The following is a 25681-nucleotide window of genomic DNA, read 5'->3' on the forward strand; positions in this document are numbered from 1 at the left end:
TGAGAACATAGGTCCTCACAAAGGTTCATACTTGAATGTTCATCCCTGAATGTAGCTTTGTTTGGAATAGCTAAAAATTGGAAACTTCTCAAATGTTCATCACTAGGAAAATGGATAAACACACAGTGCAGGGCATGCATTCGATGGAATACTATGCAACAATCAAAAGAAGTGAACTATTGACACACGCTAAAAAACAGGACTGAATCTCAAAATACCTGCTGAGCGAAGGAAGCAAGCCAGAAAGAAGACATACTGTATAATTCTATGAAATTCTAGAAAACGTGAACTAATTGATTATGACAGCAGATCCGTGGCTGCCTGGGGAAAATGTGGTGGGAGTGGGGACGGGGTCGAAGGAGACATTAGAAACGGACACAAGGTGACTTGAGTTTGATAGATACGTGCGTTATCTTTATTACGATGACAGTTTCATAGAGTATATACACATGGCAAAACATATTAAACTGCACCATTTGTGCACTTTATGGTATGTCAATTTGGCCTCAATTAGAGCTGTAAAAACAAAAGTAAATAACCCCACCAGAAAATGACTTGAAAAATGGAGAGCAGGAAAAAGAGTGATTCTCCTTTATTTCCACCGGAGACAGACAAGGAAAGTATTTCTGTGTGTCAGATCGTTTTATAGTATCGATTTCATATCAGCTCTCAGAGATAGAAGTTATTATCTTCCCCTCTTTTGTATATGAAAAAAGCCAGGATTCAGAGAAGTTCAGAAACTTGCCTGCAATCACACAGCCAATGTGTCGTTAGTCCCAGTCAGTCCCAGTCAGATCTGAGTCTAGAGCCTGGGCTCCTTCTCCACCTTATGTTGTCTCTCCTTTCAGGAATGCTTTTCTGAAAAATTCTAGCCTGCTTTGGTAACATTATGGGCAAAGGACTTTGGCTCCTGCCTAGGTGGGGAGTTATTAATCCACCATGCACACATTTGCTGTGAGCCTTCTGGGAGCCAGGGTTTGGAGGGCGGGTGGGCTGTGGGGAGGGCAGAAGTCTGGGGGAAGTTTACAAAGGTGCGGCAGCCTATACTGCGTGAAAGACACTGCCTGCTCCCCATGCCCTGCCCTCTCCAGCTCTCTAAGCCCCTCCTTTTCCCCCTCAGGGACCCCGACAACATGACCTCCCTATCCCCACCCCCAGCCTTTGGCAGGAAGCTGAAAGGAGAGGCCTATGTCCTCCCAGACCCCTAAGGGGGAGAGTGGGGCTGCAGGGCTGAGGAGTGAGTGGGGGCCAATGCTCTGGGCTCGAGGTTCAGGACCTCACTTCTCCCCATCTCTGGAGTCAGGGTCTGAGCTCGGGGTCCAGGTCATGGCCGGCAGGCGGTGGGAGGTACGGAGGCCTGGGGCAGAAGAGGTAGACCTGTCTTGATGGGGTGGGCAGAGAAGCCAGGGCAGTTTGAATGGCCTGGTGGGGCTGGGAGTTCCTGCAGGAGGTGAGGAGGATGCCCATAACAGTGGCGGGCACGTCGGAGTGAATTTATAGCAGAATCTGAGGTTTGGGGATTCTCCCTTCCCCAATCCTAAGATGTTGCAGGCGAGCAGGGCCTCTGTGTCCCCTCTACCCTTTGGCACTGTGCCTTATGGGTAATAAGCTCTCACTAAGTGCTTGGACTTACTGCCTGGCCGAGAGGTGGTGCTTCCCTACCAGAAAGCCACTGAGTGGAGAGGAAGGGAGCTCAGGGGGCCAGAAGAGACATTTCTGGGGTTACGGGCTGGGCTCAGGGAGAGGAGAGGCCGAAGAGCATCTCCCAGAGTGGTAGTAGAGGCCGTGGGTGGGGGCCTTGGAGAGGGTGCAGACTGACAGTGAAGGCCAGAAGGCAGATGTCCCTCTCTGTGACCCTGTCCCCACCCCCTGTCAGCAAGCCAGCAAGGCCCCCTGCTCCCAGGCTGCCCTGTGGTGTGGGGAGGAGGCAGGCCAGCCAGGCCCCTTTACCTGGGTTGGGTGGACAGGTTTCTCATGGTAGGAGGGCAAAGGTGGCCAAACAGCAGGGCATGGGCCCGAGAGAGTGCCGCAGGGATGGGGTGATTCAGGGCAGGTGCAGTGGGGAGACCCGCACCCCACCATGGAGACTCCTGGGCAGGTCACTGACCCTGATCTTCAAAGAGAAGCCATAACGCCTGCCTTGGTGAATTCTCAGATTTCAAAGCTTGATGTGATCAGGTGACATCACGTGTGCAAGGGCTTTGGCAGTGATAGATCTGAATGCAAGGCATCATTAGTATTATCGGTATCCCCACTGATGACCTATTTGACTCCCTGGCCTCATCTGTCCTTCCCCTGCTTACACTGGGATCATCCTGCGGACATATCACCACCTTGGCCTCTGGCGTCGCTCAGAGTATTTCACGGACAAGCTCCTGAGAGCTTCCCTCCCTGCCCCAGCCTCTTGCAACACCCTCCTTCCCTCTAAGGTGGATGTTGCCTAGGACAGAGGAGTTTCCGGAGGCAGCACTTCCAGCGCTAAAATGGGGTCAGTTCCAGGCAAACCAGGACAATTGGTCACCCTCCCCTCCCCCTCCCCCAGGGTGCGTTCTCTCCCCGGTGGTGACCACTGTGTCCCTGGCCTGGGATGTCAGCAGCTCTCTCTTACCCTGGTTGCCCTCTCCTGCCTCGAAGCCTCTAGGCCCGGTGACACCACCCAGAGAGGGGACATGCCACCCCGGCCATTCCAAAGGCCCTTCCCTCTTCTCTAGGAGATGCCTCCTCTCTCTCACCAATTCCTCAGCCTCCTCTTGGGCTTCTGTCCTTCTCTCCACCCCTCAAAACTGTGCCAGACCTTCCTAGCCCTGGAGGGTGCGACCCCACCCACACCTCACCTGCATGAGAGGCCCCTGCCATGATCTTCAAGGGGGACGGCTCGTCGTCCCAAGCCAGGCTTCCAGCCTCTCTGCCTGCCCAGAGGAACGAGCACCCTGGGCACACGCAGGCAAGCCCCGCCTGTTCCCTGCATCCACAAGGACCCCCAGGCCTGAGTCCGTGATGCTGTATCGGTTCCTCCCCACTCCACTGTGCCCACCCCATCTCACAGCTAAGGCTCCAGGCCTCCTGAGGCTCTCCTGCTCACTCCTCCCTGGGCCTCCCACTGCCCTGCCTGGCCCAGACCCCTCCCTCCAGGATGGGGACACAGCCACCTACCTGTACACTCTGCCCCCCGCCCTCACCTGGCTGACCTGCTCTGGCTTCAGCTTCCTAAACTACTGCTTGGCCGCCACCGCCCCTGCTGAAAACCTTCAGTGAGCCCCTCTGGACTACTTTACCCCACCCCCGCCCCCAAGTCTGCCCTTCAGTGAGCTTCCCGTCTGGTCTTCCTAACCTAATGTTCTCTTGTTGGTAAAAGCCACTGCCACTTCCTGGGCTACTGGCTCTCAAGCTTTCAGGGAATGCCTTCTCACCACCATCCCCTTGAAGATCATCTGGAAAACTCCTTGGTCGGCCTGAGCCCTATGCCAACCAGGCCTCAGGCTACCGTGGCCTGGTGTTGGCAAGTGCCACTGAGGTGGAGCCTGCGTCTTCACTCCTTGTTCCTTCATTGCCTCGGCCAGGCGAAGCACACAGCAGGTGCCCTGTTAATGTCATGGGCAAGCCCTGACAGGTGCAGCTCTGGGCTGGGGGTCAAGGTGGGGGTTCTGGGAAAAACACTGTGAGTCCCCTTTGCACCCTCCATGGGGAAGAGAGCCCCAAACAATGGAGACTTCAGGGGTTCAGTTCCACACCAGGGTTCACCTCCCGCTGCTGGGCCTGGAGCTGGAAAGCTTGATACCTCGGCCCTGGGTGTGCCCTGGAGAGCAGAATGGAGGGGTGGGTCCCCAGACCAGCTCCCCTCTGCTTCCTGCCCTGCCCTGACGTGTGTGTTCCTGGGAGGGGCACGGCCGGACTTTGCCCTTGGCAGCTGGAGCCTGCCCAGGGTAGGGCCCTCCAGCCCCACCTCATGCCCTGTGAGTCCTCCCCACCCAGGGCCAGGCCTGGCCTGACGTGAGAGGCCTGCACACAGACCTCTAGTCAGAAAGAGTCAGGACAGCAGTTGCTTGAGCCAGGAATGGCCATGGTGGGGATGGGGAGGAGTGGGTTTGTAGGAAAGGAACACTGGGCTTTAAGCCACGCTCTGTCCCCTTCCCATTCAGAGGGTCACCTGCCCAGCAGCTGGGCTCACAGCAACCCAGCCTTGCTCACCCTCTTCCTCAATACTCATCCACCCACCCAGAGCTGGCAAGTGGCACCAGTCACCTCTAAGAGCTCAGCCCCAGCCAAGAAGAATGGTTCCTGGGCACCAGGATGTGAGCCTGGAACTGGGCCTGGAGGCATCCAGAGGCAGGTGTAGCACAGGGACTGCTTCCAGGATAGCTAGAGAGAGATGGCAGCCAGAGCCTGGGGCTTCAGAGGGGACAGGGCCCGGGGGAGGGGAGCAGGTGGGAAGGACTCCCTGGAGGGGCTGGGGCAGGAGCCTGGCCTTGTGGGATTTGCTGGGGAGAGGACAACATGAAGGGAGGCACAGAGGATGCTGAGGGGGTGCCATCTCCCCCACCAGGTCACAAATGGTCCCCATACCCGAGAGGTCTTCGACGTGTTCAGGCCCCAGCGGGCTGGTGGGAGGCAGCCTTTGGGGCCCCTTGAAGGATGTTGTGGTGGTAGCATCTGGAAGGTGGCTATCACAGTCACCTGAGGCAAGAGGAAAACGACTCTGAGCTTTACTTTGGGTCACACCTTGTTCCAGATACAATGTTACCATGTTATTTCAATTCACCTGCCTATGACTCGGTACAGTAGGTACATCTCATTTTACAGATGAGGACCAGAGAGATAAGGCACTTACCTAGAGTCACACAGCCAATGAGGGGTGAAGTTAATTTGGAATGCACCATTCTGCTCTGCCTCATCTCGTGACAAGGTTGAGGAGCAGGGCAAGGGCTGGAGCGCTTATATTTTATTGATCAGCCATCAGCAGGGACAGCCGTTCTGGCAACAGTGAAGGAGGTCTGAGCAGTGCAGGCTCCAGGGGTGAGGTCTCTGGGGGCTCTGTGACCCCAGTCTCCGTGTGTGGTCCAGAAGGTCTTTCATCGCTGCAGGGCTCCCTCCTCTTTCCTCCTCAATGAGAATCCCCAGACTCGCAGCTATCTTGTCCTCGACGCTGGCTCTGGATCTGGGTGCTTCGGCCATCCCAGATGTGGGGCCGTGGCCCAGCTGGGCGGCCGCCTGAGAGGGTGGGGAACCAGCCAGGGAAGAGATGTGACCTGGATCTGTGGCCGAGGCGCTGGGACAAACGGCCCATCCCTGGGCGGAGGGAGGGAGGGCACAGAGTGAAGTATCAGCAGACACAGCGTTGTTGTTGGGGCAGCCGGGGAAAGAGCAGGCGCCCTGGCTGCTGTCTCATCTCTGCCGCAAACAGGCTGTGTAGCCTGGGCAGATGGCGCCACCTCTCTGGGCCTCCTCATCAATAAAATAAGGCTTCCATAACCTGGCAGCTTCTCTAGTCGGGTGGAGTTGGGAGGTGGGGATTCCGGAGAGGAGCTGGGGAGCAGGGGTCAAGAAGGGGAAGAGCACGCCCCAAACCAGGCCTTGTAACTCTGCTGCCCCCTAGTGGTAGCATGGAGTAACAGAGAGTCTCACGGTGTGGGGAGCATCTTGCTGGTCGTCCTCCTGCCTGGGGGAACTCCTCTCCAGGTCAGGGGATGGGGTTTCACTCTAGGGGCCTTTACCACTCATCGCCTCAGTCAGGGCTGTGTGTGTTCTGAGTGGAGAGAAAGGCAGTCACAGGCTATGCATAGGATACCCACAGCTATGCACAGGATAGCATGGGTTATTCACTCATGTATTCATTCTGCAAGCACTGAGGGAGCGGCTGTAGTTTGCAAGGGCACTGTGGCAGGCCCTGGGGATCTAGAGGCACTTGGCACACCATTCCTGCCCTCAGAGAGCCTCTGTCCAATGGGGGGTGCAGAAAGGTAAACCACAGACTCTGGAGGAAATAGGAGAACATGGAGGCTGCTCCGAGGCATGACATATTGTGTGAGGAACACTGGGAAGCAACAGGGCCGGCAACTGTGTTGGCTTGCTGACTGTTGGCTTGAACTGGGCATGTAGGCCTCCAGCCTGATGGGCCAGGAGGCCTCTGTGACAAGGTTAAGGGAGTTTTTCTGCAAGTCTACCCGGAAGAGCTGGGTCACCTCCCTATAGGATGGCTGGTTGCTACCTGTGCCTGCTGCTCCCCTGCTGCTGTCCTGGCTCGGAATGGGAACCAGGGGAAGGGCAGACCTTGCCTCGCCCCTGCAGCCTCCTCTGTCTACGCCCCTCTTCCTCGACCTGGTCTGGGGGCCTGGGTTCCAAAGACGACAGAGAACATGAGGTCCCAGCTGCATCTCCCCATCCCAGGCTGGTGCTCTGTGTACCTCTCAGCTCCAACAACTTGGTGTGGGCCAGGGCATGGGAAGCTCCATGCCACCCCACCAGGGCCCTGCCCCTGGCCCTTGGAGGTTAGAGGGGAACTCACAGCCTGTGTGGGGTGGCACGTGGAGAGGGTGGGAGAAGGAGCTAGTGTGTGAGGGAGAGAAAGGGAGGCCCAGGGTGAGGAGCCTGGGTGCGTCACTGTTGCTGGGAAAGTAGACGAGTCTGACTCAGTGGGAACATCCGGCAGGAAAGGAAGAGAGAGCGCAGTGGCATTTTCAAGCAGGATGGGAACTCTGGGGTGGTGGAGATCGGGTGTGGGGTCAGGAGTACTATGTGAAGGCCTGGCTGGGAAAGAGGCTAAGTGTGGTGGGGAGGGGAGGGCTGACAGGAAGGGATAGTTCAAGGGGATAGGTCAAGAGGTTGGACTTCTGGCTGCCTGGGCTGGTCTGGGGAGGAGAGAGAGGGCAGCGAGGCTTTTTGCTCCTGAAACAGAAGGGGACAAGTTGTGGCATGGGATTAGGGAAATTGAGGCCTGGTCAACCAGGGATGTGGGGAATGCCGGGACCTCTGGCCTGGAGGTGGGGCCTTGTTACTACTGAAATAGAGCTCAGTTGCTCCTGATACAGAGCCCACCCCACCCCAGCACCCCCTAAGCCCCAGAGGTTCTAAGGGTGGGATTGCCTGGCAAGCTGCTCCCCCAGGCAGAGACAGCAGCCTCAGCTGTCCCAGGAAGATTTGGGGAGAGGCTTTCCCGAGAAAGCCTGCTTCCTTTCTCGGGGTTGGAGAGGCTGAAAGGGGCCGCTCTGGAGAGCAAGGCTGGGAAGGGCCCAGACTCAGGAGCCGGAGGAAGGAAGGCTGTTGGCCAGCTCTGAGCTGTAGGGGCACGGGCCCTGAAGGAAGGCCCAGATCCCCACGCCAAGGGGAGACCCGAACAGCTGAGCCTCCCGGGAGGGACAGTACTTTAAAGTACAGGGTAGACAGTGTTCAACCTAAAGGAATGAATGACTAATAGTGTTATTTTAGGAATGCGGTAGTACTCGGTGGTTTAGGGGAGGTGAGCTTCTTGATCCCTTCAAATTACTTAAACCAGCGCTGACAGGAGAGTGAGGAGAGGCTCATTTGAGGAGCGGGGGGCCCTCAGACAGGGAGCCCAGTGGACTGGGCTGTGTCCTATAGGCCTTTATCTACTAATGGGAGGGACGGGAGCCGACGCTGGCTGCCTGTCCTCCTGCAGGCAGGCCCAGCGTGGGATCCTGCTGGGAGACACGGTCTGGGAGAAGGCAGGGCCTGGGGCAGCCAGGCCCCCTGTGTGGGCTCAACCCACTGGGGAGAAGTCTCTGCCAGTCTGCCTGGGGACACTGGGGCAGGGCACAGAGAGGTGCTGGGCAGGGCCAGCTGGCTGCCAGTGCCCTGGTCCTCGCCCTCTGAAAGTGGATGGGTGGGGGCAGTGGCCGCGGCGTTCCTGGCTGGGAGCCCAGAGGAGTCTTTTGTAATCACAACATGATCTCGTGTGCTGAGCAGCAAAGCCGGCAGGGAGAGGCCGGCAGAGGCCCGGCTCCCGTGGCTCCGGCTTCCCTCCTGCTCTGGTTCCCCCGGGGCTGCTCTGGAATTCTCTCGGTGCCTGCTGTTACCATGCACTCTGCTGTGAGTGGCACTTCGCCTTTGACGGGGGGCTTCTTGGGGGTGGGAGGGGGCTTGGACACTGGCAGCCACACTCTGGGGGCAGCTGGGGACAGCTGGGCCTGGGAGGAAGAGGGCTGTGCTTAGGCGGGTGGGGGAGGTGCGGGGGGCTGGACGGGGTATTGGCCACAACAGAGGCCCTGCAGCCGGAGAGGGACCTGGGGATCTCGGTGCAGAGGCATGGCTGGCCCAGGTGGTTTCCCCGCTGGGCCTGCTCACGGAGTTGGCTCTCTCCTGCCCCGATTGCCAGCAGCTCATGGCCTGGAGAGGCTGGGCCCCTGGGAGCGACTCTTTCCCACAAGCTGGGCACAGGCCTGAGGAGTGGGGTCCAGGGCCTGGGAGCCCAGGACGGAGCAGAGGCCTCTCTTTTCCCTGTGGTTCTGGGCCTGGGAGCCAAACAGCTCCCCCCTCGATCTCCTGAATCCCCTGGCAACTTCCCAGTCACGGCAGGTTCCGCTGCCAGAGCCATTTATAACTCCCATTCCAGGCTCAGCTTGGCAGTGTTGCTCCCCGGAGAGCCGGGGGGAGGGGCAACTCTCTGCTGGGAGCTGTGGGCCGGGGTATGAGGCCCTGACCCAAGCCCTGAGGGGGCAGAGAGATGGGCAGGCAGGCCTAGTGAGGTGGGGGCCTGGGGCTTTCAATGTGCCATCTCCCCGAGTGACCGTCGTCCTTCTGTTTGAGCCTAGCTCTGGGTCTGGGGTTTGCTCCTTGGGTGGTAAGAATATGGTTGGGTGGGTGAATGGGAAAGCTGCGGAACTGGTAAGGGATGGGCCCAGCAGTCAGGAGCTGGGGCCTCCTGCCCTCTGCAGGGGCCTCGGGGGGCCGAGTCCCCAATGGGCAGGCAGGAAGAGAAGGACGCAGAGCTGGATCGGAGGATAGTTGCCCTTCGCAAGAAGAACCAGGCCTTGCTACGCAGGTACCAGGTCAGTGGGCTGTGACGGGGCCTGGAGGACTCACTGGGTTGGCACTCCCTGTCTGGCCCGCAGACCTCTGCATGGTGGTCTCTCCCTGCAGGCTCTGCGCCTGGGGCCAGGGTTAGGGCGGGTGTGGTCCATCTCAAAGGCTCTGTGAGGGTCTTGGGGTCTCTGTGATGTGATGGTCTTCCCCCTGGTGTCCCACTGGTGTCTCTCTGTGTAGGCCTGTCGGCGTCTGTGTCTCTGTGCGTCTGGGGGGCCATGGCCTGTGCTGACCCGGGGCCCTCCCACAGGAGATCCAGGAAGACCGTCGGCAGGCAGAGCAGGGGGGCATGGCTGTGACCACACCAGAGCTCCTCCGACCTGATGGCCTCACTGTCACCATCAGCCAGATTCCTGGTGTAAGCCCCACCCGGGAGACAGGGTGGGGTGGAAAGGAGGTGGAGGCCCAGCCTGTGTCGGGGGTGGGGAGCAGCTGTCACTGCTCCTCTGCTTCTCCCACTTACAGTCCTGGGGCGCACCCACCACTCCCAACCCCATGCAGCCCAGGCCACTGTTGTCACCCTATCCCCAAAGGGTCACAGCTGAAAGGCCGCCAAATAAAAGCCTCCTCATACATTTTTCCAGCCCCACAGCCCTGCACCTATGCCCCAAAGCACAGGCTGCTCCAAACCCCAAACCCCAGGGGGACAGAGAAGTTGGGGCTGAATGCCAGGAACAGCGTCTGAGGGACAAAGCCTCATTGTCAGAGTGCTCTGGATTTCCCAGCTCAGAGATGACAGGGCCACTGTGGCATCTTGGGCCCCTAAGTGGCCCCAGGCCCTGGATAATCTAATGCCACTGGCATGTGAACGCCCCGTGGAGTCAGCTCCTCTGTGGGCATTCCAGGGATGGCCAAGGCGGGAGCCCGGCCTGGGGAGCCACTCGAAGGACCCAGCCCCCAGCTCCTGCCCAGCACTGCTGCTGTGGCCTGAGGACACAGCACCTCATTCTGCAGGAGAAGCGGGTCGTCAGCCAGAACTGGGCAAGGAGCACCCTGGGATCCAGAGCAGCCAAGGAGATGCTTGAGGATGAGGAAGTGGAGGACCACGCCGGTACTTTCTGCTTGGGGGAGCAGGTGGAGCTGGCTGTGACCATGGAAAACAAAGCTGAGGTGAGCTGGGTGGGTGGGGGAAGCCCAGGCACGAGGTGGGCAGCCTCTTCTTGCTCTGCACTGCCACACTGCCCATCCTCATCTCCCCCAGGCCAAGCGGATCGTTAGCGAGAAGCTCACCAAAGTGAGGAACCAGGGGACGGAAGGGTCACCTGGAGGGGGCTTGGGCCGGAGCCCCTCCATGCAGATGGCTGGCAGCTCAGATTCTGCACGGAAGGTACATCTTCAAGAGGGCATGGGGACATAAATGTGGCGCTCCCCATTTGGAGGAGGCCGAGAAGCTGAGTCACATATGTGCCTCATCTGTGGAGAAATGGCCCAGGCAGCACCTGCAAGAATTCCCACCCCTTCTTCCTTCCACGGGCCAGTCTCCCCGTTGGGTGGGCCAGAGATGTGACCCAGCCCCTTACCCTACCTCAACCTCTGGTGGAAAGCAGGCGGGGACCTTGGCAAGGGCCAGGCCGGTGTCGGGGACTGGCCATGCGCCAGGTGTGACCTCTAGGTGGCAGCAGCCCCTGTCCTGGCTCTTGCTCACAGCTGCTTGGATCCTTTCCACCCTGGGCCTGTCCACACACCCCTGCCACAATCCCATGAAGAGGTGCTATTATTATCCCCATTTTACAGATGAGGAAATGATACACAGAGAGGTTAAGTAACTTGCCCAAAAGACACAGCTAACAAATGGATGGAAACCGTGCTTATGGCAAACAGCATGTTAGAGATGGAATGGATCTAATTTTTAGATGGGGACATCGAAACCTTGAGAGAGGACAGGGTTAGTAGACTCTCTGGATCTCCATTCCAAGCCCAGGGCTCTTTCGGCTTCTACCCCATGGTGTTGAGTGTCTTGTCCTTGCAGGGTGCTCGGGAGCCCCGGAATCCAGGCCTGGTCCCAGGCCCAGCTCCCCGTCGGCCAGTGGGCGGATCCCCAGAGGTGGGCTGGGACTATGCCCAGTGGAAACAGGAGCGGGAACAGATTGACCTGGCCCGCCTCGCCCGGCACAGAGATGCACAGGGTGACTGGCGCCGCCCATGGGACCTGGACAAGGCCAAGCCCACGTGGGTGGCAGGGCTGGGCAGCTTGTTGGGCTGACATGCTTGTGGGGCTTGGGGTTGGACTAACTGTGGGTGCTTCTTGGAGGGCTGCTGGGACCCTCCCCAGGGTGGTGAGGGTCTGTGTGGGTCCTCTGGCTGGGCCCTGGGCTCAGAGCTCTGTGTGGGCCCTGGGTCCCCCATCTTTCTTGGCCCACTGTCTCCCTGTGGCCCTCAGTTCTGGGACTGGCGTCGGGGGTGGTGGTGTTGGTGTAGGTCTTGCTATAGCCTTTGTCCTCCCTGTGCCAGCAGCCTGACTCCCTCACTCTGTCTCTACAGGCCACAGGACTCCAGCAAGCCTCGAGAAGAGGGCCTGGCCAGGGCAGGCAGCAACAGGGGTGAGCCAGCACCACCGCACCCCACTCCACTCCTTGGCTTTTTTCACCTCACCTCGTCTTTGTCTCTTTTCTCTATCTCTTGGTTTACCACTTATTTTCAGAGCCGGAAGGAAGCATGGAAGAATGTCTTCCTTCCTCTCCCTCACTATCAGAGGAGGGCATCATGACCTCCAGTCCCACCCTCCAAACCCACAGCTCCTGCCCCGAGTTCTGACTCCAGAAGGTCTGGGGAGGAGGCTCACAAGGAAGTCTGCCCTGGGGTCCCTTTGAGGTGGTGGTCCCTCCTGGGTGAAAGCTCCACGCCCCCCCCCCCATAGTAGGAACAGACCTCTGTGAATTGCTGGCCCCTCCTTTCACACAATATGGTGCTGGAGATGCTCAGCCAGTCACCTGGCCAGGAGTGGCTGAGCGAGCACAGGGACCCAGCCCTCCTGATCCCCCAGGCCAGGACTCCTTTTGGGAGCCAGAAAACCCACAACTGGACTGACAGCATCCTGGTCCTGGAAGAACTGGTGTTCCTGCCTTGGATCCTTTGTCACCCCACCCTTTCCCCATTTCCTTTGCCCCACTTAGGTCCCAGGAGCCACAGGAAGCTGCAGCCACCATCATTGCCCCCTGATGGCAAAGGTGAGTTGGGAGAGAAGGAGCAGCAGGGTCCTGTGAGCTGGTGAAGGAGTGGGCTGCGAAGGCCTTCTTTTCTCCTTGATTTGGGGGCCATCTCTTGCAGGTGGTACTTCTCGGGGTGGACAACCCAGCAGACCCTCGCTGGCGCCGGCCACACGCAGCAAAGCCCGGGGGATGGAGAGGCTGACTGGCAGGGCCCGCAGGTAACTGGTGGCAGGTGGCAAGATCAGGGGAGGCATCTGGGCTCCCTGATTTCCTGCATCTCCCTTGCCCCTGGGAGGTCAGGACCAGGACTAGTCCAGGTGCTTGCTCCAGCCGCCCCCCGCCCCCCCAACCCCGGGGCCTCTGCCTCCTGGTTGACTGCTGCCTGGTGGCAGGTTAATGAGATGCGGGGAGAGGCCATCAGCAAAGGCAGCAGCAGCAAGAGCCCGGTACCCAGGGAGGCCAGCAGTAATTACAGCAGTTACCTTCCCCCGGGAAGTCAGGCGCCTTTCCCAGGCAGTGCAGGAAGGGACACGCCTGGAATCCCCACAGAACTCAAGGTGCTGCAGGCTTGGCCATAAACAACAGCTGGGGACCTGAGATGGGGCTAAGGTGGGTGGTGTTCAGAGGAAATGGTTGGATTTGGGGAGCAAGGTCCACTGGAAGGGAAGCATCCTGGAGCCTCATTCTGGCTCTGATGCTCCTCTGAGACCCTTGGGCTCTAGCTTCTCCCTAGGGAACATGCACCACTGGCTATGGAGCAGGGGATGTGAAGTGGGGTGCAGAGAAGTAGGGCCTGCCACATGCTGTGTTCCTACAGGTGGGAAATGAAGGAGGACAAGGAGGGGCTGGAGAGTCAGGAGGTGAGTACTTGGGCATAGGATGGGGGAGGCTAGGGACATGTTCCCTGAATTCACCAGCCAGCAGGGCCAATCTCTTGTTTCAGGGAAGCCAAAACACCAGAAAGACCCTGAGTGAGAAGGAACATGCACAGACGCAGAGCAGGATGGAGCCGGGCAGACCCACAAGCACCCCGGGAACCAGCCCAGCCCCGGCATCCGCAGAGGGGCCGAAAGGAGAGTCAGGAGCTTCCACAGCCAGTCCTGTCCCTGGCTCTCCACAAAACACTGACTTGGTTCCCCTTGACCTCTCTCTAGGAGGGGCCAGTAGCCCTGGGCCTGGGGAGAGCGTGTGTGTGCTCGATCTAAGGCCTGGCGCCCAGGAGAGCCCTGTGTCCAGACCGGATGGTTCTGAGCAGCCCCTGGGGTGGCATGATGACCCCCAGGCCAAGCCAGAAGTCCAGACTTCCTCTGAGCCACAAAGAGGAGCAGGGCCCCTGGAACCCAGAGAAGATAGGTCTGGCAAGGCTGGGGCCCAGCAGGGTCTGGCGCACCGAAGCAGGCCCCCCAGAGGAACCAGCCAAAGGGCAAGGGGCACAGGAGGCGTAAGGAGCAGGACAGGGGGTCCTGGTCCTGTGGGAAGATGCTGAGCAGAGCTCCTGGGGGCAGGGGGCCAGGCTGGGGAGAGGAGGAGAGAAGAACACAGCTGAGTCTCCTGTGTGGTGGGCATCTGGTTGCTGGGGGCTGTGGCAGTCTGGCTGAGTGGTTTGGCAAATTTTCTGGTGGAGTGACATTGTGAGGGCAAGTAGCTGTCCCTCCCTGAACCTTATGTGCATATCCATGTGCGCGTGTGTGTTTTCACATGCAGGCACAGCCCCTGGTATATTCCCATGCCACACCTGGTCTCTGAGGCTGGGGAGACCCGTCCTGGGCCTACTGCTGCCCACGACACAAGCGTCCCTGCCATAGTGAGAGAGCATGGCCTGGAAGCACACAGCACCTACCTTGCCCGGCTCCCGTCACCCCCAGGGTCTGACCTCCCTCTCCAGCTGCTGGCTTCCGGTTCCTCAGGTGCAGGCAGCCTCAGCAGCTGACATGGCCAGCCTGGGCCTGGGCCCTTTCCCACACCCCTGCCTTGCACCCAGGTGACTCACAGCCCGAGATGCAAGGGATGGCCAACCCAAGGGAATGTCAGGATCAGCCGGCAGACTCTTGCCTTTCTGGAAGAGGAGGCTGAGGCCACGCAGCTGTCAGGGACTGAGCTAGGGACAGCGGAGCAGAGCTCAGGTCTTCTCTGCAAAAGGGAGAGTCCCTGGGAAGGCCTCCTGCTGAAATGTGGTGGGGTTGGGTGGGGAGGGGATAGCCTTCTCTTCACACAGTAGGGAACCTCCTCCCCTACACCCAGGTCAAACATCAAGGGCACCCTGAATGGGGACAAGGGGGCAGCCCTGCCGCCCAGGGCCGTTCCTTGCCGTCTCCTACTTCCTCTTCCTCAGCACCTCCCTGCACCATGATCATGCAGAAGCAAGGACTCAGACACAGACTCGAGAGACAGAGAAGAGCGACTCCAGCTAAGTACGACATCAGGACTTGTCTTTCCTACTTAGTCTCCGTTCCTCCCCTCCCCGGAGGCCCCCGTCTGGTGAATTATCCAGACTCCGCACAAGCTGTGGCTTCCTCTCAATTCAACAAACATTTCCTGAGCACCCACTACCAGCTATGCAGCTGGTGGGCGACGGGGACTTTGCCAGCAAGAGGGAGGGAAGAGACTCAGTCATCCAGCAGATTCAGGCTGCGCAGCAGGAGCTGTTTTTGGCTGTAGGTGCCCGACAGGGGCTGGGGATGGCGGGAGGAGCCCAAAGGGAAGCATCCACCTCTGCTCACAAGGCAAGTGCTCCTCTCTTTCTCCTCATGCGTGCCCTTTGCCCCCAAGCCCTTGCCCGGATCTCCCGGGGTGACCTCCGCTGCTCCCCTCCTCTCTGGCCCTGCCACGGTTGTTGCCTATACTGCTAGTTCCTGGACCACACTTGGAGCAGTAAGAGTTTGGATTAGAATATATGGAGGGCTAGGGGCAAAGACAGACTCTAGACTCTAAGGGCTGTTGCTGGCTATGTAGGGGATGGCGGAGGCACGCGCCTGCTGGGTGGGAGCTTCCTGGCTTCAGAGTTGGGTGGGAAGCTGAGGCTCCTGGCAAGATGCTTGAGAGGCCAGTGAGTGTGTGGTGCCAACTTCCCTTGGTGGGGAGTGAGAAAGCTAGTTGAGAATAGGGTGAGGTGAAGGGGGGTGCAAGAGGTCGGTGTGGGGTTGATTAGAGGATTTGGAATGGCTTTGGAACATTCCTGTGCATATGGGAAGAAGACCCCTGTGAGAAATGAATAGGCCAGGGTGAAAGATTCCAAGCCCAAGTGTTCCTCTTGCCTTCCTGTCACACATATATAGCTTGGGAGCATGGTACCATCCCTGGAATCCATGACTCCCAAAAGATGGGGCTGTGGTACAGCAGGTTCAGGCAGAGCCCCTCAATTCAGATGTCTCCAAAAATAGTTGTGATCAAGAATTTGAATTCATGGGGCCAGCCGGGTGGTGTAGTAGTTAAGTTTGCAAGCTGTGCCTCAGTGGCCCAGTGTTCGCCAGTTTGGATCCTGGGCGTGGACCTACACACCACTCACCAAGCCATGCTGTGGCAGCATCCCACATACAAAGTAGAGGAAGATTGACACAGATGTTAGCTCAGGGCCAATCTTCCTCATATACACACATGCACACAAAGAATTTGAATCCTAAGATTCACAAACTGCTCCCAAACCCCAATGCTGCCAACTGTACAGATGTGCCTTCATTAAAGGGTATATGCCAAGGCATGTTTGACTATGGGATGGGGATGTAGGATTTGGGCAGAGCTCTGATTCAGCCTTTAGAACAGGACCTAAGCAGGAGAGAAAGCTGGGTAGAAGAGCTAGGGAGAAATAGGGTTTCTGTCACTGGGGGTAACATCTAGGAGGACGTTAGGAGAAAGGATGTCATGAGAGTCACTAGGGGTTGGAGAGAGTGGAGACTGGCACAGGGCGTCTCCATTGGAGGAAGATTGTCGTGCACGGCAAGTATCACTTAGCTTTTCTCAACAAAAGGGAGGCCTTCTTCAGGATAAGTGACCCACAGCTACTGTGGCCAACCCTCCTGCTCTAGGATGGAACCAGCTATAGTGCGGGAGGGCGCATAGTTAGACACCCCTCCACAAACCTTGGGGCCAGGGAAGGCTGGTATATCTCTTCCTGCCTCCTCCGTTTAAAGGCCTGGCCAGGAGCCTTCCTCTTGGATGCCCTTCCCTCCAACCGACAGACAAGACTACTCCTCACAGTTGGGAAGTTCTCCATGAGATGCAGCTATTAGGAACCCGGGCACAGAGCTGCAGGGACTGAGAGGGGACAGCACACAGGGCAGTAGGGAGCCAGTAGGGAGACGACAGCTTGACCTAAGGCCTCAAAACAAGGAAGGCAGAAGAGGTGCAGGGCATCTCCGTCCTGGGTCCATCTCGCCTCGCAGAGGGGAGCACAGCCCATTGCAAGGGAGGCATGTGTTCTGAGGACAGGCAGCATGGGAGAGTGGAACAAACATGGGCCTTGCCATCTGACAGACTGAATCTGAATCCTAGGTCTGCCATCTGCTAGCTGGGCGACCTTGGTCAATTTTAACCTCAAAAAGCCTCAGTTTCATTATCTGCAAAATGGGGCTAGTAATACCTACCTACCTTGAAGGGTTGCTGAGAAAATTAAAGATAAGAGTATGCAAAACACAACCAGCCCGCATGGGCACTCTATGGATGGTACCCTGGCGCACAGAAGTGACTCAGTAAAAATTGGTTGAATAAATGAAGTAGCTATTTGGTGTGATCTCTGTCTACTTTGTTTTCTAGCTTTTCCTTTACCTTCTCTTCTAGTCTCATCTTCACTGGAGTCAATACACTCTCAGGGAACAAGGGATGATTTGTAAGTTTATCCAGCCTCCCAGGACGGTGAGCTCCTTCCAGTCCCCCGCGAGAGGCTGGTTGAGTTACAGGCCTCACGAAGATCCCCTGCTCTTATGGGGAGTGTTCTACGCCCTCACCCACGGCCTGCATCACAAGCAAGTCTGAAGCATTTTCCCCTAGCTCTCACAGCTCAGAGTGTCTTCTCTTTGCCTCTGTTTACATCAGGAGGACTCTCATGAACTCACACCACAGTTTTTGTTTTTCTGATATTTTCCCCAGAAACAAATTTCCTTGTGGAGTTGGTTCCAGATAACCCAGAGTTAAGGTTTTTTACACAAAGGAGCAGCATGACTCTGTTTTCTTATGGTCAAGGGACAGGTAATTGGGGATCCCTGGAAGCAGGGGACCCCCAACCATCTAACAAGGCACAAGTTTGGAAGGTGTCACCTCCAGCCCCAGGCCCTGGCCTCAGGGATAGGAATAACAGGAAAAGATGGTACTAGCCCCCCAAAGAACAAAGGAAATGGCAAAAATCCCCATATGGCCACATCTTAATTTGGGGACAAACTCAGGGGGTCAAGAGAAAAGGAGAACCTCAAGACACCACTTCACTTCTGCCTCTTGAGTCATTTATCAGTGTCCACAGACCCTGGCAAGCCTCTCTTTCTGAGCGAGGGTTATCAGGGCTGACAAGGAAGGCCGACACAGGCTGGCCACAACCTCACTGAGCTGGCCCTCGAGGCTGGGAAAGGCAATGAGAGGAGCCCACATAAAGAAGACTGAGGCTGCTTTCTCTCAACGAGTCTGCCGGCCTACATCACAGCCTCTCATTAAGCATCCACTTGACGCCAGGGAAGTGAAATAGTGCAGACCTGGCACCAGAAAGAACAAATGTGGCACCCACTGCTCCTTTTAAGGACTGGCTCGAGAAGCAGCAGGCCCCAGGGCAGGAGGTAAGGCAGACAGATCAGTACCTTTGTGGAAAAGGGAGGGAGGACTCTTTCAGGCCTGCCTCCTTCTTAACAAGCTCTCCAGGGCAAGTTCTTCTGCAATCATCAAACCTGCAACTGTCAAAAATAACCAACAATGTAGGCTTTTTCCCCTTTTCTTACAAAGTCTGGGGACACAGTGTTTCCTCTCTCCTAAGCAGGCTTCAAACAAGAAAGAGGGCCAAAAGTCACCTTGATAACCATCTGTCAGAACAGAAATACCCTAACCCTAAGCTACAGAAACAGAGGGAAAGGCTGGGCCAGTGGTGCTCAAATTTTAGCGTGCATCTGAGACCTGGAAGGCTGGTTAAAACGCAGTGTTGGCCTCCCTCCCCTGAATTTCTCATTCAGCGGGTCTGGGATGGGGCCTAAGACATGGCATTTCTAACAAGTTCTCAGGTGATGCTGATGCTGATGGTCTGGGCACTGGTGTAATGTTTACTACCTGCCCCTTCATGCTACTTTCCATGCATAATTTTCGCCCAAAGGGACAGACGTCCCCTTGAAAATATATTACCTCATGTGTATACACTGTACTTTTATTCCCAAGATCTTCAAGCCCTGTCACATCAATCACCTCTGTTTGCTCTCACGAAGTCCCATTCGGTCAGGAGGAAAGAGGGGTTCAAGGGCCATAACTAATGCCTCTGCCGAGTCTGCAGGTCTCCCATCTTCCAGGTCAGGGGTCCCTCCCAAGAGCACCTGCCTCCCCCCGCAGGTCCTGGTGATGCTGTGAGGTGCCTACCGCTCAGAGACTGGCTGCTGCGACTCAACACTGCCCAGACCACCAGCAGGGGGCTGAGGGCAGGTGCCCTCCAGGACACAAATGGGAGGAGACCTCTACTCACGACTCTGAACAGTGAGGTAGCAGAGAGAGGCATGTTTAAAAGGAAATCCTTAGTAATCAACATAATTGCTGTTTTGGACAAGTTGGTTTTGGGACTTGTAAAGCTCACTTGGCAGACTGCAGACATTAAATAAATAGTTCTTGAATTAATGGTAGTGGTTTACAGACACTATTCTAAGGAAAGTTAGGATCTTATTGCTGTTTAACTATGAGCTATTGCAAAAACAGACTACTGAAGATAAGAAAACAGGGCGATAAGAAAACAGGGTGATACAAAAGGCAGATTCTTGTTGGCATGCCTGCAAACTCCCTGAGGGCACAAGAGTGACACTTGTCTGGTCCCTTAGTAGTAGCTTCACAAATGTTTATAGAACTGAATGGGGCACAGGGAAACCAGTGTGACCTGGGTCCTCCTTACTGACGAGGTGGCTCACGCGCACGGTGTACCACTGGAGCCATTGCTGATTCTGCACTTAGGACGGAGAGCCTGGTTTGAGTTTGGGTGCGTAGTTAAAAAAAACTTTTTGTTTTTGTATTTTTTAAATCAGCTACTGGAGAGACAAAGAGCACAACACAGGTTTTCTGGCAGCAGAAACCCACAGGCTATGTCAGCAAGTTAAACAGATGTGAGCAAAAAACTGTCGATAGAGCAGGTATTTCTATAGCTCAACATTAGGCCATAGGGCCAGGACAAAGGAGACAATGGATGGGTCATATATTCTATGTTGCCTCCGTGAAGCACCACGTGAAACAGAGCTGTGGACTTCCGACGCCTGGAAAGAACAGGCAGGCCAAGCCCTGGTCCCTCCACTTGGAAATAAAGAAACCAAGGTCACAACGGCCAGGGCAGCTGTGATTTGCAGGGGTTCTCTTTAGCAATCTGCGCCCCCCGAACCAGACGGTGGCCTGTGGATGTGGGTACACAAGTGGATTACGACAGTGACACCACAATGACACTAGGGCCAATTGTATCCGGCACAGTGATCAACCAGGTGATCCACCATTCAGAGCTTAGTGCCAGTCCTGTGAAATGAGCAAAGCCACTGTGGTCCCTCCCTCCACCCAGGGAGACAAAAAAAAAAGTACAGCTGTGGCCCTTTTGTTACTGCATTGCAATTCCAGAAATACCTCCATTCTCTGCAGACAGGAAGGAGAGGATGATTATTACCCCTTCTAAATAGCTGTGGTAGCCCTAAAGCTCGGGACCTGAGCTTTCAGTTCCCCTTAAAGAAACATGTAGGAACAAGTAGATGCTCTCCACTCAGCATTTCAAAACAGGATATAAATACTCCACTGAAGAACACACTATCTTAGAATTCCCTAGTGAAAACTGAAAAACAAGGTAGACAGGAACACTTCCAAAGCTGCGGTCTCATACCACATGGCAATCCAGAGCTGTCAGGAAGGAAAATATTTCTCATACTTAAAACATCAGGGAAACATTTCTTTGCACTTCAGCATCAAGAGGGGAAAGAAATGATATCCACACAATCCTAGTCTAAATGGCTTAGCAAACTCCTGACCCCTCACCCTGCAAGACTTCCCTTTCCAGAGGATTATCTCTTCCTTCCAATTCAGGCTGTCAGGGAATAAACACACAGAATGACTTCTAACATAAGCAAACACCTAGAAGTGATCCTGGCGGTCCAGACGCAGAGCAGCTGAAGGAAACTAATCTCCCTTTGCACAGACCTCTCCTTCCTGACTCAAAACCTGATGGACAATTTTGCAGCTAATTTCTAACCCCTGAAAATAAAGCTCTTCTGACCACTGCTCCCTGCCAACCGATCCCTGTTCTGGCGGAATAGTGCCCTTCTCACCGGCCAGCAGGCTCCTGCCGCACACGCTGCTCTATGTGCCCAACGTGTGAAGCCGCGTGCAACTGCAGCAGCCACATGTCACTGTCTACAGAAAGGAGGGGCTGACTAGAAGAACCTCAGGAACTCGCACTCCCCTCTGCTCTGCTGTACCAAGCCCTCTCACAGAAAGCCATTGTGTAGGCTGAAGAGGGAAATAAAAGAAGGGCAGACTTTTTCCATGCTCCCCTGCAGACTACAAGGTGATGGAAAAGCACAGCAGCCACCCCCCAACAGCTCAGGAGAAGGGCAGGCCTCAGGGGGGCCCCCTCACTGGCTTCTCACTCGGGTTTGTACTGGGCAGCATTGTCTGATAATGAGCTGTGCTCAATCGCCTGCCATGTATTTTGCAGCATAACTAATCCCTTATATTTGTGCTTTTCACCCACATGTCTTTTATTGTTTGCTTTAGGGGGAGAAAAAGCCTCACCTCTGAAGCAACCTACACCTTCTTGCAGCTGTTTGGCTCTCTCGCTTCCTCCACCATAGACAAAGCTCTGACCAACCACTGCGGGCGCACCAGTGTGGCTTTCCCAGTGTTAGTACTTCTTGAGCTATCTAGGGGCCAATGGTTTAAAGATGAGAACAGTGGAGCTATCAGGAGGCTTTATCCTCACCTCAGCTCTCAGCCAGCTCAGTGTCTGTAATAATTCTTAATATGCATGCTTACTGGTCTCTTAGCTTCCCCAGCTAGGCGTCTGCTCAGAGTTCTGTAAGACTGAACTTTTTTCGACCGTTTTAGTGGCTGATCTAGACATCACTGTTCTTCCGACCCATGATTGCTTCCCGACGAAGATGGATTCCTGCCACCTTCACTAATCAATTCAGTCAAGCCATCAGGCACAGAGAACAGCAGGGCAATTGCTTTTTCCTCCTACACCTATTCATCACCATCCATCCACTGTTTCAGACCATTTCCTCTTCCACCTTCTCCTCCTTCCCCAAGAAGTATGAAAAAGAGAAACGATCAACTTACGTAGAGTTCTTAGAATGTATTTTTGTTCACCTGAAAAATAAAACTTTTAAAAAATATACAGGACTTTTTGAGTACAGGTATATCTTAAATGGCTGAATTATAAATAATGTCTCTGGTCGTGTTCACAGCTAGAGCTGGAGTCAATGTCCCAATTCCAGTGAAGGCTTTAGAGAGGCAGGAGGCCAGCAGCTGGAGCTGTGAGGGGTCTCTCTAGACTCTGTGATCCACTCCAAAGTGGATTAAATAGTCCCAAACACAGGGGTCAGGATGGGGACAGGGGACTGGACTCCCAGATGTTCTCCCACAAGTTCAAAGGATTCTTGGAATAAGAGATCAATTTACAAATTATTAAAATATAGGACTAAAAATTCACACAATAAATATAAATTACAGGCTATTATTGAAGTTATAAAGTGGCATTTTACGTTTCTTCCCCCTAGGCCCCCAACCAAAATTTAAAAAGGCCTCAAAGGCTTCCTAATGACCAAAGTCAAGTCAGCTGCTCAGAAATCTCCTCCAGCCAAGACACCTTGAGGGTGCCACCAGCCTGCCCGCAGCTATGACAGCTCAGCTGCTATCTTGCTCACAGCAGGACATGGCTTAAAACAAGGCTGTTGTCCTGTAAACTTGGATCAGAGCTAACTAGAGTGTAGGCCAGAAAACTGGAGACAAACTGGTTCAGGACTCAGGTGGGTAAGTTTTTGTCTTTTTTGTTTAAAAAAAGTGCCTTATTTCCCAAAAAGGAAACACTAAGAGGTTTGATATCTTGTCGCTACCCACACTCAATTGCCTAAAAGCAAGTGGCAGAAGGAAGTGGACTCCAAATTGATGTATAATTCTTGCTGCCCCAGAGCTATAAATGTGTCATTTCTCTTGATGTTTCTCATCTCAGTAAAAATATAGGCTGCATACAAGTAGCGTTTATCAGGAGAGGTAAACACCCATGGCTGGTCTATTATCTGGCTATCAGAACACAATCCTGAGTTTGAAGCCCACCTTGCAGCCTTTCTGGTTCTATCTAAAACTCAAAACCAGAGGACATTCTCAAAGCTCTGGTTTCGCAACAGATATCACCCTAATCTCAGTGCTACACTGTCACTACAGGCTCAGGAAAGAGGGAAGGTGATGGTGATTATTGGAACAAGACAAGATCTTGAGGAGCAGCAAAATAAAAATAAAAATAAAGATACAACACTTGTGAGCCACTCACTCTACTTACAAAAGCTTGCTCTTCTAAAAGAGCTGTGAGGAGAAGGCCAAGGATGGAAGCACAGAGGCATTCATTGCTCTTTCCCTTCCTTCTGCCCTGGCCCCCATCCAGATACTTCGGGCCGCAACAGGAAGCCTCTTGGGTGGGGACACTAGGGTGGGACGAGGAGGGGATCAGTCCATTCCCCACCCAGCGCAAACGGCTTTTTCTTCTCCTAAGGTTTTCCACTGCCCTTTCAACAAGTCTAAGAATGATTATACTCTTTTGTGTCATAAAACTATCTTTCTGAAATAGGAGGGGGAATAGGGGCAAGAGTGGGTGATGGAAAAAACAGCTTTTGTGCCCTTCCAGCTAGCTGCACTTTGGGGGCCAGCAAATAGCCCTTGCTTGACCCCATCAGTCAGTAGCTACCCAGGGTGTCGGAGAATACATATAGTACTATGTAATTATAGCTTCTAGTGCATATGTCAACAACTATATACAGGGATCTATAAATTAAATGCATCTGTGGCCACTGCAACTAGGTTGACGTACCTGAGCTCCACTACTTTTGGTGCCCTCCTCCTTGCGAGAGCTTCAGCTTATTAAAGAAGAGCCCCTACAGCTCCCTCCTTCCCCTGAGTCTTGGGGGAAAGCCCGAGTCACCCCTGCACGTCGGATACAGAAAAGCGAGCGGCGCAGACGGGTTCAGTGCTGGGATCTCCCACCCCTCCCCCCACGCCCCTTATGGCTCAGGGCCCTGGCGCAGCACTGTCCTGGGAAGACCAAACCCCGAGCCCCTGGAGAATCGTGGTCCCTTGGCTGAAGATCAGGCTGCAGGCCACTCGCCCCCGGGGCGAGCCGACGTTCCTCGGGGGGGGGAGGGGGGCGTTCACTCCCGTGGGGGTCGCTCCCGCCGGCTCCTGCTGCAAAGTCCTGCCTCCCAGCTTGCAGAGGACGGCTCCCGGCCGCCCCTGGCGCGGAGGAGTTCAACGACTCCCGGGCGCCGCCGCGGCTTCCTCCTCGTCCTCCTCGGGCCCCCGCGGCTGCTCCAGCGGCCCGGCCAAGGGGCTGTCGGCCGAGGGCTCCGGAGGCATGGGCCGCGCCGCCTGCAGCGGGGGCGCGTCGCGCGGCGCCTCGCGGCGGGACGACCCCGTGGCGTTGGGCCCCGTCGCCGCCGCCCCCGAAGTCCCGGACGGGCCGGTGGCATTGGAGCCGCCGGGGGGCGGGCCGGCGGCTCCCCCCGAGGTCCCGGCGCCCACCGGCTGCCAGATGAGGCTGTAGTAGACGGCAAGCACGATGGCGGCCAGCGACACGGAGAGCACGTAGGCGAACACGGTGGCGAGCCGGACCCACTTCTTGTTGGTCTTGGCCGCCATCTTCGCCTTCTTGTCCCCGGTGTAGGTGGCCGGCTTGCCCCGCTCGGCCGGGGCCGCGTCGCGCTCCTTCATGGGGGGGCCCCGGCCTTTGCCCCGGTGCTCCACGGCCCCGGTTGGAGGGGGCCTGGCGGCCTGCGGGGACTGGGCAACGGGCGGCCCGGCGCCCTCGGTTCCCGGCCGCTCGGCGCTCCGCCGCCGCGCCTCACGCCACCCGCCCGCAGCCCGCCACCGCGTCGCTGCAGCCGCCGCCGGGGCCTGGACCAGTCACCGCCGCCAGCGCCGCCGCCGCCGCCGGCCCGTCAGCTGCTTCCGCGCCGCCGCCACAGCCACAGCCGCCACAGCCGCCCGGCTCCGCGTCCCCATCCGCCGCTGCCGCCGCCGCCGCCTGCCCGGCCGCCGGCCGCCCGGTCTCCAGTGGCCGCGCGGACAGCGCTCCGCTCCAGCTGGGCTCCCCCGCCTCGCGCGCCGGCTCCAGGGGCGGGGAGAGCGCTGCTGGGGGCTGCCTCTTAAAAGGGCGACGCCGCGGTCCGGAAGCGCCGCGCGGGGAGGCGGGCTTCTATCGTGTGCCGCGAGCCCGCCGGGATGCCCCGTTAAGAGAGAGTTAAAGGAGGCTGGCTCTTAAAAGGGCAACGCCGCCTCCGCCCCGCACGGGCTGCGGCGCTGAGGCTGGGAGCCCCCGGCGCTTCTTTAAAAGGGGAACAGCGTCGTTTGGGGCGGAGTGCGGAACTGGGAGGGGGCGGGGAGAGGCGGTCGGAGCGCGGGGCTGTCAACTCCGGCGTTTCCTCTCTCTGTCCTGACTGTCCGAAGCGACAGGTGGAATAGCAGCAGCGGCTGGGCCCTCAGGCCTCAGTTTACCCCCAGAAGTGGGGGTGATACCACGTTCGTGCTCGCGGCTCGTGACCCGCTCCACGTACCTCCCGAGCGGATCTTCCAGACCCCTTTACGCCTAGCAAGCCCGGTCCACGTCCGGTGTAGGCAGCCAAGGAGCACTGTGGACCTAGCTGGTGGCACCTCTTCTTCCCCTCGCCCCCAAGTTCCAAGTGGGCTTCCGGGGCCTGCTGAAATCTCCCCAATTCCCTGTCCTCTTAGAGCCCCGAGTTAGGCTGCCCAGACCTTCTGGAGCTTCCGGGGCAGTACCACGTGCTGAGTTGGTTCTCCAGGCTCGCCTCCCACCTTAGTCCCGAGGTTTGCAACAGGTTCCAGGTCCCGCTTCTTGGGGTTTCCGACTCCCAGGTTTGGGCTTGATTTGGATTCAAGAGGCTACACTGAACGGTGGAGCGGCTCCGAGAGCTTGCCCCCTCTCGTATCCTCTCTGGGCCTCAGAGTCTGGGCGGTTGTTCCCTGCACCCCTTCCCATGTGAGGTGTGTCCTCCCTCGGGTCGGTGCTGAAGACCCCTCTCCAAGGTGCCTTCCCCCTCCTTCCCCGCCCCTCCTTTCTCTCCTCCTCATTCCCTCTC

At 56.6% G+C, this 25681-nt stretch overlaps 2 protein-coding genes across 6 annotated transcripts; one reads left to right on the forward strand and one right to left on the reverse strand.

Annotated features, from left to right (window-relative positions):
* The first annotated feature begins 7765 nt into the window (after positions 1–7765).
* CCDC9B (coiled-coil domain containing 9B) lies at positions 7766–16911 on the forward strand. Of its 5 annotated transcripts, none has more exons than XM_044765162.2 (11): positions 7766–8043; positions 8889–9002; positions 9287–9394; positions 9991–10146; positions 10238–10363; positions 11006–11205; positions 11518–11576; positions 12150–12203; positions 12304–12403; positions 13003–13045; positions 13110–13292. In XM_044765162.2, exons 1-11 carry the CDS (start codon positions 7834–7836, stop codon positions 13158–13160), a joined length of 1221 nt encoding a protein of 406 aa, XP_044621097.1. In that variant the 5' UTR covers positions 7766–7833; the 3' UTR covers positions 13161–13292. The 5 variants fall into 5 exon arrangements, with proteins under 5 accessions (XP_044621097.1, XP_044621092.1, XP_044621091.1 ...); XM_044765156.2 differs by having other exon boundaries at positions 7769–8043; positions 13129–16911; XM_070503598.1 differs by having other exon boundaries at positions 7905–8043; positions 9882–10146; positions 13129–16911.
* Positions 16912–21652: 4741 nt separating this feature from the next.
* Positions 21653–24482, reverse strand: INAFM2 (InaF motif containing 2). Its single transcript, XM_044765164.2, has one exon. It carries the CDS (start codon positions 24294–24296, stop codon positions 23835–23837), a length of 462 nt encoding a protein of 153 aa, XP_044621099.1. The 5' UTR covers positions 24297–24482; the 3' UTR covers positions 21653–23834.
* Between the last annotated feature and the right edge of the window lie 1199 nt (positions 24483–25681).

Source organism: Equus asinus, chromosome 2, assembly GCF_041296235.1.
Source record: "Equus asinus isolate D_3611 breed Donkey chromosome 2, EquAss-T2T_v2, whole genome shotgun sequence".
NCBI lineage: Eukaryota > Metazoa > Chordata > Mammalia > Perissodactyla > Equidae > Equus > Equus asinus.

Bases quoted from the DNA above. Each gene is read 5' to 3' on its own strand.
- CCDC9B (XM_044765156.2), top strand. From the start codon at position 7,834: ATGGGTGGGGGCAGTGGCCGCGGCGTTCCTGGCTGGGAGCCCAGAGGA. The intron at 9,003-9,286 runs GTCAGTGGGCTG...GCCCTCCCACAG, and splicing joins CCTTGCTACGCAGGTACCAG to GAGATCCAGGAAGACCGTCG. The intron at 9,395-9,990 runs GTAAGCCCCACC...CTCATTCTGCAG, and splicing joins CCATCAGCCAGATTCCTGGT to GAGAAGCGGGTCGTCAGCCA.
- INAFM2 (XM_044765164.2), bottom strand. From the start codon at position 24,296: ATGAAGGAGCGCGACGCGGCCCCGGCCGAGCGGGGCAAGCCGGCCACC.